This window comes from Brachyhypopomus gauderio, chromosome 21, assembly GCF_052324685.1.
Source record: "Brachyhypopomus gauderio isolate BG-103 chromosome 21, BGAUD_0.2, whole genome shotgun sequence".
NCBI classification, from domain to species: domain Eukaryota; kingdom Metazoa; phylum Chordata; class Actinopteri; order Gymnotiformes; family Hypopomidae; genus Brachyhypopomus; species Brachyhypopomus gauderio.
The window spans coordinates 6915011-6935227 of NC_135231.1; the positions used below are offsets into that span (position 1 = coordinate 6915011).

Genomic DNA, 20217 nt, shown 5'->3' on the forward strand with positions numbered 1-20217 from the left:
TTAGGGCTGCAATTCAGAGAATGAAGTGTGGTAAGGCAGTTGGACCAGATGATATTCCAGTGGAGGCATGGAAATGTTTGGGAGAGACAGCAGTGGAGTTTTTGACTGGGTTATTTAACAGAATCTTGCGAATGTAAGTAAGATGTTGAGTGGAGAACAGGCCAATCAGAACCTCCTCTCTCTCCTTCCCACTTGCGATTAGAGAAAAAAAGTCTGTCGCCTGTGTGCGCGTTTGTGTGGGTCACTCGTTCTGAATTCCGGGAGATTATATGTCACTCGCGGGTATCAGGGAGACACTACCGAAATGCGGGAGACTCCCGCAGCTTCCGGGAGACTTGGGATGTCTGCACATTGCAACATTAAAATTTGTCAGGAAAATGTTCCTTCCCCTGTTTTTGAGGGGTGTTTCTTTATACTACCACATATCGTTATGGACATGGACGTAATTTTGATTTCAAAAGTGGGGGGGACATGGATTCGTCGCTATTTAAATATTTGATTTTAACCGTAAAAACTGGGGGGGACCAAAACCGGCTTTTGAAAAAGTGGGGGGGACATGTCCCCCCCGTCCCCTCCGTCCCCCCCCAAAATTACATCCGTGGTTACGGAGAACACTGCACAAAATGTGACGCGCTCGAGGTGTGCGGAGTCGCTCGCTACGGTCACTCGCGAAAGTATAACTAGCTTTATAGGGGAGACACGGAAAGGCATCGCTAAAAGGGAGAGCTCTTATGTGATTTAGGAAGCCTGAATGTGGATCTTGTGTTTAAAAATGTCTTTTATAGAATTATTTGTTCAATTAATTGGTTCAACGCAGACAGATTTCTTCATAACTTATAATTAGTAGGCTTGAAAGTTACCGGATCGAGGCAGACAGTTCCCGGAACGCACCCTTCAAAATGAAAGAGTTCATGGATCCTGTTCCGGCAGGATCCGGCTCAAATTAAGCCCTGCTATGATAGAGTACCGAGACAGGAGCTGTGGTATTGTATGAGGAAGCCAGGAGTAGCAGAAAAGTATGTGAAGTACTGAATTATATAGTTACAAGAGATCAGATCGTCACCAGAAACAGAAACTCTTACTTCTTATTTCAGTTCACTGGTCTGAGCCAATTAGCAAGTCAGGCAGTTGGACCAAAATTATTGGGAGGGATTTTAACTTCCTGAATCTGAAGTACACTCCTTTGGGTGGGAATACTTGGCAACCTGCACTGAGGAATTCATTTTTGAAGTAACTCTTCCCATCCAGGTGTGTGTGTGTGCAGAGGCGGTCTTTGCATAGAGGCGTGGCTAGGCAACTGCCTTGGGCCCCTCCCACTGCAGCCCACTGTAGGGGCCCCCTGATTAGCTGACTTATTTCTCGCATATTAATATTGATGGGCCCCATAGCAAAATTCGCCTTGAGCCCCCAAATTTCTAAGTCCGCCACTGTGTGTGTGTGTGTGTGTGTGTGTGTGTTAAAAGCAGCGCATCTATGAAGTCAACAAAAGTGATGGTTCTTTTCACATACACACATGCCCTGCACTGCCTTCACATGCTGCTGAAAAATGGTCTGGAGATTTTCATTCTGCATGTGTTTGTATTGAGAATACTTACAGTGACTAGACTCATGAATGTATATTCACAAAAGAATACAAAACATCTGGAGCTGATGACATCTGTTTTTTTTTTTGTTATTAAAAATTTTTTTTTTTCAAACTAGGCAAACTAAACAAATAAGAATGACTCCCAGGGTTCAGGGTTGAAAAGTGCTGGAATTCTGCCTAAAGCATTTGAAAATGCTAGAATTTATAACTGACTAAAAGTTGCTTGTATTACGTTAGAAATATAAGCATTGTAATTCCAGCGCAAAACCTGACAATGTGAAGACATTAAGTGGATTTTGAAAATTACTACCATTACCATTAAACTACCAATATATGCTTGCTTGGGCTAATCTTTACCAATATTAAATCTATTTTAGCATTTATTACCATCTATTTTAACATTGACTTCTGCTGTTACCAAACACAGTGCCATCTCTTTTAATGTGAAAAAAGTGAATTAATCATTTTGAGGATGTGTGTATTTGTATAAAGGTGTAATTCACTAGAGCTGTAAGATGCTGGAAAATATAAAAAATGGACCACAAATGTGCTTGAATTTGACCTTGGAAAATGTTTAAGAACCATGCAGGTACCAGCCAGGCTGCGTCAGGCAGGTACCAGCCAGGCTGCGTCAGTGGCTGGTTTAGTTTCTTTGGTTAAAAAATTGCAAACATGTACTAAGCAACTTCGGAATGTTTGGTTTAGAATGTTTGGTTTAAAATGTTTGGTAGGGAAGGTGTAATGTTTGAAGCTCAGTTTCCGTGCTGAAAAGCTCAGGACTGGTTGTATGTGATTTTGCTTTGCGATTTCCAATTATATATTTGTCCATTTTTCATCTGAATGATGAATTGTTACCTCCGGAGAACTGACCTGCCAAAGCCTGGGCAGGAACACTTCAGAGAGACATATTTTATCACTCATGGTGAGACAAAATATTTGTATCATTTTATACTTGTATATAAGACACTAAATTTAGTAAATGCTTGTCAGTATGGATTTCCTTAAGCTTATTCATAAAATAATATTAAATACCAGTCTTTGGTATTATGCCATGTGTGTCCATAACAGGTGCAAACCCCTGGCTCACAACACTGCCGGTGCCCGTCTTTACTGGCAATGGTGGTTATGTCACCCAGTGTCCTCAGATGTCTGGCAGCCTAGAGGATCCTCATACAGACCAGGAGCTGTACCTGCAGCAGCTCTACCTGCAGGACCCCTACTTAAAGGAGTACAACAGACTGCACCTCTACTGGCAGCAGCTCTGCCAGCAGCATCCTCAATGTCTTCCGCTCTATTGGGACTGGAAAGTACACAGCCACACTTCGTACCTGTCCTACATGGAGCAATATCGTGCGGCCTTCAACAACATCCGCATTGAGAAAGCTGTCAGGCATCAGAGGACAACTCAACTCTTATCTAATATGAGGAAGAGAAAGAGGGAGGTCTTCTATGTCTCCAACTTGGGGTTGGGGGCTCAGGCTGATGAGGCTAAAACTCCCAGCAAAAGGCCTCGTCTGAACGTCCTCTGTGAGGAGCCGGATACATTTCATGCTGCCATTAGCAAGACAGGAGAAGTGATCTTCTCCAAGCCCATTCTAGACCTGCTGGAGGGGATTCCAAACATTCTGGATCTGGCTGCAGAGATGGGCTTCTGTGTCTGAGTGCCTTTGGGATCGGAGTCTTCCATTTTTTTTTTCTTGATTGTTTTACATTTCTTACCTTATTAAAAATAGATGCATTCAGTTCTACACGAGTATTGTATACCTCTTTTCTGAAAAAAACAACAAAGAATGTTATTCTTTACCATAAACAGGTTCTCTAAATCTACAGTATGTAGGCATGCATTTACTGGGGAAAGGTCTTTTAGATGTGTAGACTGTACACAACTTTTTCAGAATCTGAGTACACAGATGCAACACAAGCTAAATGATTATTTAAATGTTATTTTAACCATGCAAGACATTTAAGAACTAATTCTTTTTTACAATGGCTGCCTTGTAAGTGCAGAGCACACTTGTAAAGAGAAGAACTCATACTTGTCCAAGACTTGCTGCAAAAACTGACTTAAAGAAAGTAATGGATATGCAAGATGAGTTTTATATAGCAGTGTAAACCAGTGGATGTTATGATGACTGTGCAGAGAGGGCCGTGATGGTAGATAACACAGAGAGCAATGGTGTGTTCAAGAGGGTCATTTGTTACAAATCAAATAGCAAAATGATGAATGCTGTCCAGCTTCTTAAGGTTGCCTTTGCATGCAGATGTCTAAATTATGTCACTATAATGAAATATGGGAATGATGGTCATATGGACAATTGTACGTGTGGTAACAGTTGTAAAGGAGGAATAATTGCTACATAGAAAATTCGAAAAGTTTGCCTTAACGTTTGACTACAATGTGGTGACATGGTGCAATAAGGACAATGCAATGAGAGAATTAATTGATTCATAAACAGGAGGAAAAAAAAGACTGAAAGCCAATCCTGAACGGGATAGTTAGTGCAGCGCTACACTGTGTTTTAGTACAGTACCCAACAGCTACAGTTTCTGTGTCACCACACTTGTCATAATGTAAAGTAACGCAATAAGCAGGTAGTGGATTATGAAGCTTTATAAAGTTTAGAAAGCTCCTGCAGTCTGCTGGTTTCTTCAGCCTGCCTGGTGCAGCACCATTCCTGCTACACAGAGCAGATGCATCACAGATCCAGCAGAGGGTCGTATAGGGCTTGCTGTAGAGGTAGGCCTACATGAAATTGTGAAGCCTGTTTCACAGGCTTCTGTTTAATAGTCTTATTTACTCTTCCCCTTTTCAAAAATCATGTGCAAACTATATTTGAGAAATAGAATGAGCAATATTTGAGAAATAGAATGAGCAATATTTGAGAAATAGAATGAGCAATATTTGAGAAATAGAATGAGCAAGCTTCTAACTGTTTTTTTTTCTTTAGCAAAATATATTTTTTCCACTTGACTCAATGTTCTCTTAATTGCCTTTTCCTGTAGCGTTTGCATATTATCATATGTGTTGTACCTATATGAGGAGTACTGTAACGATCTGCGCTGGGCAGAACAGGTAGGCGGACACAAACGCTGAGGAGAGCGAGATTTAATCAAGGAAATTCCAAAGGCAGAGTCGTAGTTGCAGGCAGGGGTCATAACGGGTGGGCAATCAGAACAAGAAATGTAGACAGGCATAACGACACAAGGAATAAACAAGGTACCAAAGCTACGAACGAATACTCAAAACCAAACACGGGAAAACGCATACAAACTAGAACAACCAGGTACAGAGCACATGAAAGACAGAGCAGTAAACTTACGGACCATGGACACTGAACAAAACAACCGATACAGACATGAGACACACAGGGACTAATATACACAGAACTGGGAACAGGTGATAACAATGACGACAGGGGCGTGGCAGACAATGGGAATTACCGAAACAAACGAGCAGGCCGGGATCAATGGGCGAGGAAAACACAGACATGAGGGAACCCGGAGTGACAGCTAGGAGAAGGGGCGTCGCCATACGTGACAGTACCTGTTATGACCCCTGCCCGGTATTACGACTCTGCCTCAGCGTTTGTGTCCGCCTCCCTGCACTGCGTCACGCAGTTCCTTACACTGTTAAAGTGCACTATTGCACTAAATATTTCCCATCACTATAAACTTAAAGTAAAATATTTATACATATAGTCGAAATGATTCGATATAATTCGTCTGTGCACCTACGAGCCGAAGACAGCTGGGCAGCGCACACCGGGTCCTGCTCCAGTTGTTCCTGCGTCGGCGTGGCTTCGCGGCGCTGGGGGGAGGGAGCTGCCCGGTGATGCCGCTTGTTGGGGCGCTGGCCCTTCTTCGGCCGGGTGGTGTAGCCTGGCATGCTTTCGGTGTCTCTTGACGGCTCGTCGTTCTGTGACGATGGGGTCGTGGCAAAGGATGAGACACGGAATCCCGATTCACGACTGACGTCACTTTTATTTTAACAATAATTGCGCTTGGTTGCGCACGAAGAACACACACTTATACACAGCAACGTGTAGACTTAGACAATGACGAGCACAGGACACTGCGCAAGCGCACATTAAATAAACAAACCACATTAGCCCCATGTGATTACGAGACGATTTACAGGTGAGACAGATTAATCACACGACATAACCATAACCACGGAGATCCACTGACGCAGACAAAGCACATGGACAACGTTAACACGCGCCCAAAAGGGAGGGGCCGGGGTCCTCAACGTGACAGGTTATTGCAGTAGACGGGTATTTTCACCTTTTAGTGCTGTAATTGCATGACAGGTTTAGTGGACGCTGCAAAGAATCCTGTACTGTGCCTCCCAGTAGCCAAAACCTGCAAGTGAAACAAACCACACAGTAAAGTAAAATGGCTTGTGGACGGTTTTTAATTTATAAAGCATTCATTGGAATTATAGTAAGGTTGATATTCCCAGATTATTCTGGGCAACATACATTTTCTTGAGCATTAAAACGGGGATTGTCCCCCAAAAGAATTGGCTGTTTGATTCGTTGGCAGGTCGGACGCAGTTGCCAAATAACAGAAAGCGTTGTTGGCACATCCTCTCAGCGTTATTTCACTATCTGAGGGAGCAAGAGAGAGAGAAAAGAGAGTGAGAGAAGATTAAAAAGTGAGATTAACCAAAACAAAAGTTTTTTTTTTTTTAAGCAGAATAACATCATTCCAGTTTATATTCTTAATCACTTGGTAACGTTTCCCCAGACAAAAGTCTATGTCATTGATCACATATGTACCCAAAAGGCCAAAAAGTATTCACCTTTGACAACAAAGCAGTGATCATGATCTCCTGTAAACTTCCAGAATCAACCAGTTGTCATAATCAATGCTGGAATAACATGTTAGTCCACTGAAATCCTTATCTGGTAGTGCTTAACAGGGAAACAAACAAATGATGTTTTATATGATATGTTTTATATGATATATGTTTTATATGATAAAATAGCAACTTGTCAGATTCTTAACCCATGGGTTATTGTGGGCCGTGACCGCCACCTTGAGGGCCTCAAAAGAACAACAGTTTTTAATTTTGGGCCTCAGAGGACAGCGGGACTGCATTGATTTTGAATAAGGTGCAATACACTTTCACACCACTAGTAGCGGTAGTACGTAACTCAGATGTGTTAATACATAGAAGAAGAACCTTTGCTACCAACAGAGAATGGAAACCTATTTTAAATGAAAAGTTGAAGGCAAAAATGAAGACAACCCATCAAAAAAAAAAAAAACAGAAAATGAAAGCTGTTGTTGATGTTACTGTTATTGTTTATTTGTCACTAATATGATTAGCAGCTTCTGGTTCTACCATGCAAAATATTAAAAAAATGAGCATGCCCAGGCGTTGTAGGGAGGTCATAGAGGTACGTGGAAACCACACACACTACTGAGCCTCATTTTAACTTGAGTGTGGAATTTACACTGAAGTTGGATCAGCCTGTCATTTGATTTTCCACTTTGACTTTGAGTATGATTCCAAATCCAGACCTCCATGGGATAATAATTTTGATTTACATTGATAATTTTTTGTTATTTTGTTCTCAATGCATTCCACTGTGACATACATGTATGAAGTGGCACATTATGGTCGTTTAACTGATGGCATGTATGATCATTCACACAGAATATCCAACCAACATTTAAACACTTCTAAAATGACATTTAAACACTTCTAACATTGTCAGTGAACCACGGGTGTTTATGGGTAGTGACTTCGTCCTGCTACCACAATGGATATATTTTACATGGTTCTTCAAATAACTTTGCATATATGGTTCAGTATGGGAACAAAGATGGTTGGTCTGTTGTTTTGGTACTATATAGTGTACATATAGTATGTTCAGAACTATATGTTATTTAGAACTAGATAACCACCCTTCACAGAGTGATACATTCGGTAGGAGAAGCGTGTTGATAAGTGTAGGAATGTGTGTAATTTTCTGTGGAGTGTAAGTAAAGTTCTGTTATATCCTATTCTCGATTCCTTACTTTTTGTCATCAAATAATATTTTTTTGATATATAGCAGCCTTTTTTCTAAGAGTGTAATGACTATAGAAATATAATGGGAATCCATGAATTCATGCACATTAGAAAGTGTTAAGTTTGTCTATTAAATAATATTTATAAGTTAGATCAACCCAAAGATTTCACTTTTAACCTGGATAGGTAGATAACTCGTCTGTTTATGGTCATCCTGTTCCATCATATTCTGAAAAGTCTGTGTACTGTCAGTCACAAAACCAGGATCCAATAGCATTCACTGAAAGAAACTCCCATGAGCCCGGCCCCAAAGTGCCAAAATCGCCCCTTGTCAAAACTCGAGTGTGAAAAAAGACAGTTTGAGCGCGCGCATCAACACAAACTTGCAGGGAATTCGGCTTTCTGTGCTCACCACTGTCTAATTTACGCTCACAAGTTGAATATTTACACTTGTGAAATGTGTTTTTGCGCCCCCTAGTTTTGGCTCAGAAATGACATCATATTAACTGTTTCTTTGTGGTTAGGCTCTTGGATTCACCCGTTAAGATCAAAACCTTGCGGCAGTTTCTCTTCCGGGAAACCATAGTGTTTGTCACGGTGAGGCGGCCCCCTACCGGTCGCCTCCGTCCACAGTGGCTGTTATTGTTGTGTTGTTACGTTGTGTGCGTCCCTCAGGTGGGCGGAGCCCGTGATCCGTCTCACCTGAGGGTCGTTTGTTTGCCTATATAGGTCTTGTCTTTGTACCAGTTGACCGCTGGTCATTATATCCTTAATTTGGAACTATGTCACGGGTTTTTGGTTTGCGCACTTTCTATTAAACCATCCTTTTTCCCTGAGACTTGGCGTGATCGCTTCCTTTTTATTCGCACACCCTGCCCGTCACAGAATGACCAGCCACTTTCGGAAGCCGCCAGTCTCCTTTACTTTCTCCTTCGTTCGTGGTCATGTCTCGTGGTAAGTGTTTGTCTGCGTGGTGTTTTGTGTGGAGAGCTCCGCCGTGCTTATGTGTTTTGTGTGTGTGTGTGTGTGGCACGGCGAAGACCAGGGCAGTCTGCCCTGGGAGAGCTCTTCATGTCCGTTGTTTGTTGGGAGAGTTACGCCATGCTTTTGTTTTGTGTGCGGCACGGCAAGGACCAGGGTGTCTGCCTGGGAAAACTCTCTTGTGGTGTCTTATGAGCAGTGATGGCTAAGTTACCTTGAAAAAGTAATCCGATTACTGATTACTCCTCTTAAAAGTAACTTAGTTACGTTACTGATTACTTGATTTTAAAAGTAACTACATTAGATTACAAGTTACTTTAGTAGTTACATTCAGCAGTAAAAATAATTTTTCCAATACTCACTTTATTGGAAGTGCATTTTTAACAGTAACAATGTATTGAAGCAGGTTCAGTAACCGAGGCAGAAACTGCTTAATCCAAAAATCCAGAGTAGGGAAATTTTATTGATAACGCAACCCTGGCAGCCCAGCGTCACTTAAAGGGCAAGACTCACCGTGAGGAGTAGTAATCGCTTCAGTATCTATATATATTTGTAAATTTATTTGTAAACGTAATACATGCGAACTGTTCAGTCAGACAGCTTGTGAAACAAAATATTAAATTTTCAAGCATTTTAAAGTAGGCTACGTTAGTCAAAATTCCAGCACTTTTCAAACCTGGAACAAAGCAACATTAAAGTTCTTCAGGTAAATGTTCCTTCCCCTGTTTTTGAGGGGTGTTTCTTTATACTACCACATATCATTACGGGAGGACACTGCAAAAAATGACATGTAAAACGTGTGCTCTCACAGGTCACGCGCAGCGTGCGGAGACGAGCGCTACGGTCAGACGCAAAAGTAGAACTGAGCCAAGAAGAAAGCAAAAATATATATTTTTACTAGGGAAAATAAAAATAGTAACGCACAGTTATTTGGATAAGTAACTTTAATCTGATTACTGGACTGGAAATAGTAGCGCGTTATATTACTCGTTACCAAAAAAAAAGTGGTAAGATTAGAGTTTACTGACATCACTGCTTATGAGTGTGTCCGGGTGAACGAATTCGAGGATCCGTGTGCGTGCTCGCTTGTTCTATGTTAAGTGTTTTGTGTGTGTGACGCGGTCGCCGCTCGTCACTGTCGCCTTGCTCTCCGTGTGTCATGTGTTTAATGTGGGGAGCGACTGCGACTCTGAGCGGCGCATCACCATCGTTTACATGTAGAGCACGTATGTATCGGTCTCGTTCCTTTGCTGTTGACGCACTAATTTCTGTTTGTTTAGTATTTGCGTGTGTGTTTTGTCCTCGCGTGCGTGTGACATGTTGCGTGTAATTCCACGCATGCTCCTCCTCTTAAATGTGTGTATGGCACGGGGTATGGCACGGAGGGCGTCGGTGGGGCGCGTTTGTGTTTTATGTTGGTGTGTGGTTGGGTGTGTGTGTGTGTGTGTGTTTTCTGTGCAGGTGCTTCCCCCTGGCGGTGTCGTAGTGTTCCTGGACCTTGTGGGGGTCTCCACCTGGCAGGAGCTCCCTTATGTTGTGGGGTGACCGGAGCCTAGAGGGCTGGGGCCCCCGGATGTTTGGGGACCATGGGGCTCCAGTCTGAGAAGCTCCTGCTGAAGATGGAGATCCTCCCTCCTGCCCTTGGGGCTGCTCCCCAGCCCGCGACGGGGGGTGCTCTGGGCCTCGGTCTCTGGCGCTCCTGGGTTGGGTGGAGGAGTCCACCTTGCGATGAGGGGCCCCAGGAGGGGTTGACTCCCCAAGAGGCTGGGGTGACCCCTAGCAGAAGGCAGGGGTCAGCTGCGGGAGGAGGTAGGTCCAGGAGGTGAAGTAGCCACGCCTCGGGGAGGTAACCTGCATACACACACATACACTAGGGACGAGAAAAGAGCCGTAGCTCCTCGTCCTCACACCTGTGGGGCTCACCGGCTGAAGGCCGGTTAGGGCATGAGGGCCCTGTGATCGACCGGGGCGTGGTTTTGTGTTATTAATGGCCCGCCCAGGGAGGTGAGCTAATTAATGTTCTATGTTTTGTGTTTCAGCTCCCGGACTGCAGGAGGTGTGTCCCTGCCTTGTCCCTGCCTTCCTGCCCCTTCATGTTTTGTGTGCAGCCGTTGTGTGCCACACACCCAGTGTAGGGGAGTGCGGCTTGGTGGGGGTGTCTGTCACGGTGCCCCCTACTGGTCGCCTCAGTCCACAGCGGCTGTTGTTGTGTTACGTTGTGTGCGTCCCTCAGGTGGGCGGAGCCCGTGATCCGTCTCACCTGAGGGTCGTTTGTTTGCCTATATAGGTCTTGTCTTTGTACCAGTTGACCGCTGGTCATTATATCCTTAATTTGGAACTCTGTCACGGGTTTTTGGTTTGCGCACTTTCAATTAAACCATCCTTTTTCCCTGAGACTTGGCGTGATCGCTTCCTTTTTATTCGCTCACACTGCCCATCACAGTGTTACAATAAAACTTCACAAAGGTCTCCTTTTGTGAAACTTATGTCATTGCTTTTTTTCATTATATTTATCAAGTATTCTTTTCCTGGTTCTATTCATGTTGGCCTGCACAGACAACCTTTACAATGGATTTGCCCTTAATAAATCTGGTAAATCAAACTAGAAGGACTACTGGAGCCAACAGTAGAAGTAGGACTGAGCTGTGATTGGATCCTCCTGGATCCATCACATTTAGATTTTTTTTGTGTAACAATCATGACTCAGAAGGCAGAGAAGTATCCATGTGCAAGTTAGATAAAACATATTTAAATAGTTATTTAAAGAGATTAAATAAAAAGTATTTAATAATGTAAACACTGAAGACAGGACCACAAACGGGAAAATCCAGAGAGGTAGAGGGCAGCAGTACAATGGAGCAAGGCACAAATCAGCAGAGTCAAAAAATAACCAGGCACAGAGTAAAAAAATCCAGAATGGACTAGGAACAACCAGGCAGAGGTACACAAGGGTGAGGCACAGAGAAAATCACAGGGCAGAGCAAAAGTCAGCAACAAGTAGATCAAACAGATGTATGATATTATGATACATGTTCTTTGAAGAAGCTAATTTTAAAATTACGGTCACTGCGGGATTTTCTCATTAAACAAAATTGCTTCTAACTTTTCTCTAAAATACTCCAAAAGCTATTTTCCCTGCTCCAACACACCTGACTGAAGGGTGTGATAATTTATATTTTAGATATATTGCAGACATTCATTCAGATTTTCAGTCATGTTACAGCGGACGACACATGTAGTGTTAGGAGCCTTGGCCAGGGACCCTTATTGGTATAGTTCAGAGCACTTGTCCAGACAGGGACTGTCCCCAGTCCCCCACAGGGGACACAGCATTGTTTTTGGAGGACATAATTTTCTTTTTGCTGCAGGGTTGCCAACTCTCACGCATTGAGCGTGAGACACACGCATTTGTGCGTCTTCACACGCTCTCACGCCACACTTCCGATTTCTCACACCGAAAAAAAAAATCTAGTTTATTTACCTCTGATCCATATCTATGATTCAATGAGTTACTAGTTCGCTCTGGCGCCAACCACTGTAACACCGCAATTTATGTTTGCCACACCCCCCCCCCCCCCCGTCAACAACTTTCGTTTGCCATCCCCTCCAGGTTCAAATCTCACTCCAAGTGATCTTCGAAAAGTTGACAACCCTGTTGCAGTGCTGCAGTTGGTGGGATTAGGAGGATCCTTTCCCAGCAGTGTTCAGCCCTCTGGAAACATAAACATTCAATGTTTCCCTAAACAAAACAAGCTAAGCAAGTACTTCTCAGCAGCAATTTAAATGTCACTTACAATTTGGCAAATTGTTCCTGTCCTGCATTTGATGATTGTCTGAACGAAAGAGTAGATGGAAATGGATAAGAATGTGGAATTAGTGGAGTCTCTATCTTCCTCTCTTCCCACCCTCTCTGCTTCCCTCTCATTTTTTGTCATTTTCTCTATGATCTTCCTCCCCCCATGACCCTCTATGACCCTCTATGACCCTCTATGGCCCCCTATGACCCTCTATGACCCCCTATGACCCTCTATGACACCATATGACCCTCTATGGCCCTCTATGACACTCTATGACAACTTATGACCCCCTATGACCCTCTATGACACCCTATGACCCTCTATGGCCCTCTATGACACTCTATGACACCCTATGACCCCCTATGACCCACTATGACACCCTATGACCCTCTATGACCCCCTATGACCCTCTATTACCCTCTATGACTCCCTATGGCCCCCTATGACACTCTATGACCCCCTATGACCCCCTATGACCCTCTATGACCCTCTATGACCCTCTATGACACTCCTGTTCTCCTTCACTTCTTCCCTCTATGTACCTCCTTATACTATTATACTCAAATTCCTACATCTTCACCTAAACACCTACTATTGGTTGTTTATAAAGCATTTTTATTAAAGTGTTTTAGAATTTAATGGTACTGGTGTTGGGAGAGCGGTGGGAATGGCACTGGTGTTGGGAGAGCGGTGGGAATGGCAGTGGTGTTGGGAGAGCGGTGGGAATGGCACTGGTGTTGGGAGAGCAGTGTGAATGGCACTGGTGTTGGGGGTTCACTGATCCAGTGCAGCAGTCAAGACTGGTATAAAACTGAAACAATGCTGTGGCTTGACCCTGAACAACCACGTCTAGTGTAAAACATGTTCAGTAATTAAAATGATTAAAAATATTCACTTGAATCTCAATTTTGAGGCTGTTCTCAAAAAAGTTTTCAAATAAACATTACATATAGCAACTTTTGATCAATCCATAACAATTTCAGATTTAAATAATGTACTGATTTAGGCTCCACCCATGTCCAGTTAAACCATGCCTGATTCAGGTTTAGACCCTGCACACTCAGAGTACAGGTACAGATACAGGTCATTTAGATGTTTGAACAGATACAGATAGTGGTGCTCTGTACAAAAGACATTTAAGCGTGTGACTGGTCCGACCTCATTCTGACTCAGAATGAAATGTTGAAGCATGGACAGTGTAGGGCTCCATCAGTCTCTTAAAAGAGAGGTTCGCCAACTTGATCATCCAACAGTTTCCTACTTCTGGTGAGACAAGGGATGTACTGTCTGAGTCTAAACCAAGCAGCTCTCCCACTTACAGAGATGGTTGGGCAGCACAAACCCCTGGAAGTGTTTGGTTGGGGGCCTGGGTTCAAGTATTCTCAAGGCCCATCTAGCAGACCCCGTGATGCGAGTGGGGCTCTTGTTCTGTGCTCTTGTGTTTTACTCCAGACATCAGCTGTCTCAGTGTCTTCGGTGCCCCCTACCGACCTCTCCTCTACAGCCGCTCCTGTCCCAGACTGCCCCAGAGCAGCTGCCCGCGAAATGTCCAGCTGGTACCAGTGGCCGACCCGCTAGCTGTCCAGCCGGTACCAGTAGTCTGCCTGCCACCCATCCAGCACCCACGCTGGAGGCCCAGGAGAGCGCCTGCACTTTAACTGGAGGCCCAGAGGAGGCCTGCAACCGTGCCTAGTGGTTCTTGAGGCTTGAGAGAGGCCTGCTCATGTTCCTGAGTCCCTAAACTGGCATGCACCTGTTCTCTAGGCCCGCCTGCAGCCTGTTCCAGAGGTCTGTCGGGGTCCTCCAGAGACACCAGATTCACAGGCTACCCAGTTATCTACAGCAACTACTCTGACTACTACTGATGCCTGCCTGAGATTAGTTCCAAAAACCCAATTGGGGCTTCCAGAGATAACCGAGCCAGTTCCTAAGACTGAGCCACAACGCGGTGTTCCTTGATCTGATGGAATTGTTGCACCCACAGACGCTGCCCCCATGTTTGAGACTTCTGAAATTCCTGATGTATGTGATGTACTTGGGTCTATGTGTTCCAGATCTATGCCCATGTTTCCTGCTGCAGTCCCTACTCATGCCCGATTTTTCTGCCATTGTATAGTTCCGTTCCTGTCTTTATGCCCAGGTTGTGTTTTACCGCTTTAGTTATGTGATTTGTTTTGATCCTGTTCATATGTCTGTAATCATGCTGATACTTACTTTGGTTGTCATCTCATCTTATGTAACAAGTCTGTGAACTTCTCCTTCAGTGACCTTTTGTCTTTCATAGTTCTTGGTTTTTGGTTTCATGTTTGATCCTGTCCTGGTTTTGGCTCCTGTTTTATTGTTTTTGGGATTTGCACCCTTGAGGGTAATCCCTACCTGTTCTAAGAAATCCCGTGCTCTCCACGTTGGCAGGGCAATCATGTCGATTCCCAAACCGTCTCCGGAAGAGCCCTGCCCACTATTGCATATGTGTGGTCCTACTAGGTCTGAATCGTTACACCCTGAAGGAGAAGGCAGTGTGATGAAGGACCCCTCCACCCAAACGCCCACCCTCTAGCTCCAGTTCATTTACTGTTATTATCATTAGTAATGTGTGTGTGTGCCATATTTTGTCAATTGTGAATTGTCCTCCAAATTTACCCATCTGTGCAATTAGAAACACACACTAACACACACACACTAGTGATTACTAGGGGACTGTGGTGCACACATGCCCAGAGCGGTGGGCAGCCCTAGCCCTAGCCCAGGGAGCAGTTGGGGTTAGGTGCCTTGCTCAAGGGCACCTCAGTCATGGCCTCAGGCCTGGGAATCAAACCCACAACCCTCCAGTCACAAGACCAGTTCCCTACCACAGGACCATGACTGCCCCTACTACTGCCTATTACTAGTAGCAGCATTAGCAGTAGTAATAATAATAATTTGTCTTTCTCTCTCTTCAGATCTGAAAAAATAAAAATGCCTTTGGAAGCCCAGCCCCCTTGGAAATATTCTAAGCACCCTGATAAAACCAACACACACTTACTCATTGCACCATTCTCACATGACTTCTTAGATTCCTGCAGTCATGGAAATGCCAATTAATTTGCTCCTAATCGGTTTATTTTTCACCAAAGGTAAGGAGAATGCAATTCAGATTTATAATCAGCATATGCAGCATAGTAATTACATTTGACAAATATTGTTTCATCAATAATATCCTGGATAGTACTAGTATTATTAAGGCAACACGGTGGCTTGGTGGTTAGTATGTTTGCCTCTCAGCACTGGGGTTTTGGGTTTGAGTCTGAGTGGAGTTTCCATGTTCTCCCTGTGTCTGCATGAGTTTCCTCTGGGGCCTCCGGTTTCCTCCCATGGTCCAAAAACAGAGATAAATTCCCTGACAAATTCTCTGATTGTGTAACTGTGTAAAAACAGTCGTGTAAGTGTCTGTGCATGAACATGTGTGTGCTTGTATGCCCAGTGGTGGATGGTGCTCTGTCACTAGGATCTGTCCTTTCTAACCCTTCATGCATCCTATTCAGTCCCCCAGGGGGCTGTGGTGTCTGGTAGAGAGTACGCTGTGCGCAATTGGCTGCTGCTTCTGGCTGGTGTGTGATTGGTTGTGTAAGACTTGTACCTGTGTTAAAATTGTAAAGCGACCTTGGGTATCTTGAAAGGTGCTATATAAATTAAACATTCATTCAAGAACCATTTTATTAAGTTGCCTCAATTAAGGATTTGTGGACTGATTTAACTAAATTTATTTATTTATTTTATTTTTATAGACAATTCTCATTGTAACTACAGGAACAATACCGTAAACTACACAGAACAAAAGCACATACTGTATGCATATAAGTGTATTTTGACAATTCTCCATGAAGTCAGTTCACCCTGGACTCTCGTTGTCTTGTAGCACTGGCACTAGAATGCTATCACTGTTGGCCACCGGGACCTGGTGTCTGCACTGATACAATCCAATGTAAAGATGTGTGTGGCAGCTTAACCACGGAAATGACCACAAGTAAGAATTATTTTAATACAAATTACACTGTCACTAACAGATCCTGAACTGACCCCCACTAAATATTGTTATTTTTTATGTTCTCTAGATTTAATGCAGCAAAAGCAAAATATCAAAGCTTGCATGCAGTCTTCATTATGCAACAATTTCAGCATGGATACCGGATCTTTAAAACAAAAAATAAATGGCAAGTGCTGTGCAACTGATAGATGCAACACTGAAGATGTCCCAGGTAAAAGCTTCATAATTTTCTTTCAGGAAAATCATTAAACCATGTCTAGTCAATGGGCAACATTTAGAAATGTTTTAGACAAGGTCATTTGCCAAGCACTGTAAGCGTAAATACTTAACACTTCACACATCTCACATATACTTAACACACATCTCCCATTAGTGGCCTTGATTTGTGGCAGTTTATCATGACCTAGAACTGAGCACCTAATGATCAAGTATGCAGAATAAGTGGAACAGGGGATCAAACAGCAGGTGTACAGTGAGAGACAATATCACAAGAACTGGAACTAGAATATGAATATGAAATTGGTTATTTATAATACTACAACAGTGTGATTGGAGATATTTGGAAGACTGATGATGATGATTCACTTCCTCTTTTTCTCTTGTATTGCCTCTTTTTGCCTTGTTAGTTTTACCCTCTCAGCCGCCCAATGGGATGAAGTGTTGCAGTCAGCCTGACTGCTTACTAACAGTGGAGTGTCACGGAGATGAAGACCGCTGCATTAATGGATATGGTAAAAATTATCTGCTTATCTGCTTAGATGATAAGGTCAGAACATTCATACATGACAAAAGTACAGTGTATTCTGCTTATGTAATTACAGATGGCTGAGTTTTGAATTTCCAGGTGTAGAAAAGGGAAATATTTCTCACATCCTAGAGGTTCTTAAGTAGAGATGTGGAGTGCTGCACCTTTTACAAACTAGTTATTCTAATATGTGACTATAACTCATAGTGCAGGGCCATTGGAGCAGCAGAACACAGCAATCTTCCACTGGAATTTTAGAAAAACCGTTAAACTTGATCAATAAGATTTGGGTGTGTATGGCATAAAGGGAATATACATGTTTTTTCTGTCTGTTCTTCCTTTTTCTCACTCAGCTACTCAGACTGGCTATATAATGCTTTGGAGTGGATGTGCAACCAAGAACATGTGTGGTGAATTAACACTACCGGATTCTGCGCACCCATTAAAATATGGTGCAAAGTGCTGTGAGGGGAACCTGTGCAACAGTGCTGGCAGCACTACACAGAGTCTCCTCCTCGTTCTGGGGCCCTTGCTCTCTTCATCTCTCTTCATCTCAGCTTTGTGGTGACCTCCAATAAGGAAGGTCCAGCCAGTCATGGGTTCAGCCAGTTATCACCATGTTAGCTGCAAATAACACATTCATAATCTGCATTCATACTGCACCTTTAGCAGTTCCTAATGAACTTTGTCATTTCTCTGTTTTGTGCATCATGAAGGGATGACAATGTAGTAAAATAAAATAATCTACAGTTCTGCTGTCTGGACCTTTAATATAATTCAGTTTAATAGCATTTAATGGTGCTCCTGTATTATGGGTCTTATTCCGGCTAATGTGACTGGGATCATTATAACAATCACAGTATCTAGTACAAGTAAACTTCAGAATCTTAATTTATTGCAATTTATATTTTTTGGGTCCTTCATAATCAAATGTGTTGTCACTTATTTGGACGTTAGGTGTGACAAGCTTACATGTGAACTCCTTACATTTATGCAGTAATTAATAAATATTATACATTCTGAAGAGAGAAAAACAAAGCAGCTATATGTGGATTGCTGAAGTCCAGAAGGGTAGATGGGTAGATGGGTAGAATCATGTTCGTACACATCTTGCATGCATCATGCATTCATCATACATACTGCGCCCCACTGCAGGACAGGCCTGAGTACACACTGTATAATATAATTGCATGACACGTTTAGTGGAGGCTGGAAAGAATCTTGTACTGTGCCTCCCAGTGGCCAAAACCTGCAAGTGCAAAAAACCACACAGTAAAGTATAATGGCTTGTGGACGGTTTTTAATTGATAAAGCATGAACTGGAATTATAGTAAGGTTGATATTACCAAACTATTCTGGGCAACAGACATTTTCTTGAGCATTAAAACGAGTTGTCCCCCAAAAGAATTGGCTGTTTGATTCCTCTGTACTCTTCCTGGACTGATCACTGGGTGAGCTGCTTCAGCAGAGACCTCAGTGTATGAGGATGGATGAGAGAAAGAAATCAGGGCTCTATGCCTGCCACAAATGATTGGCTGAAAACATGAAAAAAGACAACAAATTATTTCTTTTATTGTTTCACAAAAAAGAGATACCGTAACACTACCATAAACTAAAAACAAAATTCTTTGTCAATTTATTGTCAACAATTACCACATGAAAATAAAAAAATGGAGGGGAAAGTAAGTTGTATGCTCACTTTGTAAGAGAAAACAATGATTTCACTCTTGGGTCATTTAAGAGAGCCAGAACAAAGCCAATGTCATGTCTAACTCCGCCCCCACCGCCCGCCTCAGAAAGGGAGGCTTCCAAGGAAGGGGGGGGGCTACAGGCACGAGCACTGGGCCCTCAAGACCTGACTGGCCGACCACATCCACCATGTGGGGAGGAATAGGGGCCTGAGGGTTAATTCCAAGGTTGCTGCGCTCCCTGGCGCCTACTCTGACTGGTGCCTACTCTGCCTGGCGCCTCCTCGTCGGCTACACCTCCTGTACTCCCCGCCGACTCCGTGTCCTCAGCAGCAGCAACCCCGAAGACACCGTCTCCTCGGCAGCAACAGCCCCCGATAACGTTGTCTCCTCGGCAGCAGAGGCCCCCGACGATGTCTCCACAGCAGCAGCAGCCCCAGACGATGCCGTCTCCTCAGCAGCAGCACCCCCCAACAATGTCGTCTGTGGGCCAGCTCGAGTGCTGAGGGCCCAGGAGAGGCCTACACCCATACTGTTCCTGTTCCTGCGACCCGGAAGTGGTCACCTCCCGTACCTGCTGTTCCTGTTCCTGTGACCCAGAAGGGGTTAACATGTTCCCACGGCCAGTGAGTGGCTTTCTCCTGTCCCCATGACCCACCAGAGGACTCCTCCTGTCCCCATCGCCCGACAGAGAAATTCTCCTGTCCCCGCGGCCTGCCTGGAGCCTTGCAGAGTCCACGAAGCCCACCTGGGACCTGTTCCTGCACCACATGCCCTTCAGGGGCCCACAGAGATTGTGCTGCCTGCCTGTGGGCCTAGGACAAACAATGTGGTTGTTTCCCCCTAATGGTGTTTCTTCAACTGTGCCTGTTTTCCCTTTTTTACCTTGTTCCATTCCAGGTTTTCTGTTGGGGACCCGTTCTTTTCTGTGTCCGGTGTGGTGTTCCGTGTTCCTGTCCCGGTGTTCGTTCCCCAAGTCATCACCCATTTTGTCCCTGTGCATGTCTCCGCAGTCCTGAATATTCTCTCCTCTGTCGCCACATGATCCCCGGTTCCCAGTCCCACTCCTGTGTCTGTTCCCGGTCCTTTCCTGTCCAGTCCTGTGTCCGTACTTTGTCCTGGTCCTGTCCAATCTCACATGGTCCAATGTCCTGTTGTGAATGGCTGTCCCCTTCAGTTTACTCCCTTCCCTGCCTCTCCTTATCCCGTGCCTGTCTTTTCCAATCCAGTATCCTTTGACCCCTTTCCTTTATCTCCATCTGGACCAAGTTCTGCGTCCCTTTCCCCGTGTCTGTCAGTTCTAGTATCCCATGACCCGCAGTGCTGTATCACTGTCTTGTCCTGTTTTGTCCTGTCCTGAGTCCGCTAGCCCCAT

The 20217-nt window shown here is 44.0% G+C and overlaps 2 protein-coding genes across 2 annotated transcripts; both read left to right on the plus strand.

Annotated features, from left to right (window-relative positions):
* The first annotated feature begins 2242 nt into the window (after nucleotides 1-2242).
* Nucleotides 2243-3271, plus strand: LOC143485128 (uncharacterized). The gene is made up of 2 exons (XM_076984367.1): nucleotides 2243-2507; nucleotides 2654-3271. The coding sequence occupies exons 1-2, from the start codon at nucleotides 2426-2428 to the stop codon at nucleotides 3244-3246; spliced, it is 675 nt and encodes a 224-aa protein (XP_076840482.1). The 5' UTR covers nucleotides 2243-2425; the 3' UTR covers nucleotides 3247-3271.
* Nucleotides 3272-15390: 12119 nt separating this feature from the next.
* LOC143485208 (uncharacterized) lies at nucleotides 15391-17906 on the plus strand. The gene is made up of 5 exons (XM_076984551.1): nucleotides 15391-15498; nucleotides 16281-16388; nucleotides 16477-16620; nucleotides 17036-17140; nucleotides 17508-17906. The coding sequence occupies exons 1-5, from the start codon at nucleotides 15450-15452 to the stop codon at nucleotides 17720-17722; spliced, it is 621 nt and encodes a 206-aa protein (XP_076840666.1). The 5' UTR covers nucleotides 15391-15449; the 3' UTR covers nucleotides 17723-17906.
* Nucleotides 17907-20217: the final 2311 nt, after the last annotated feature.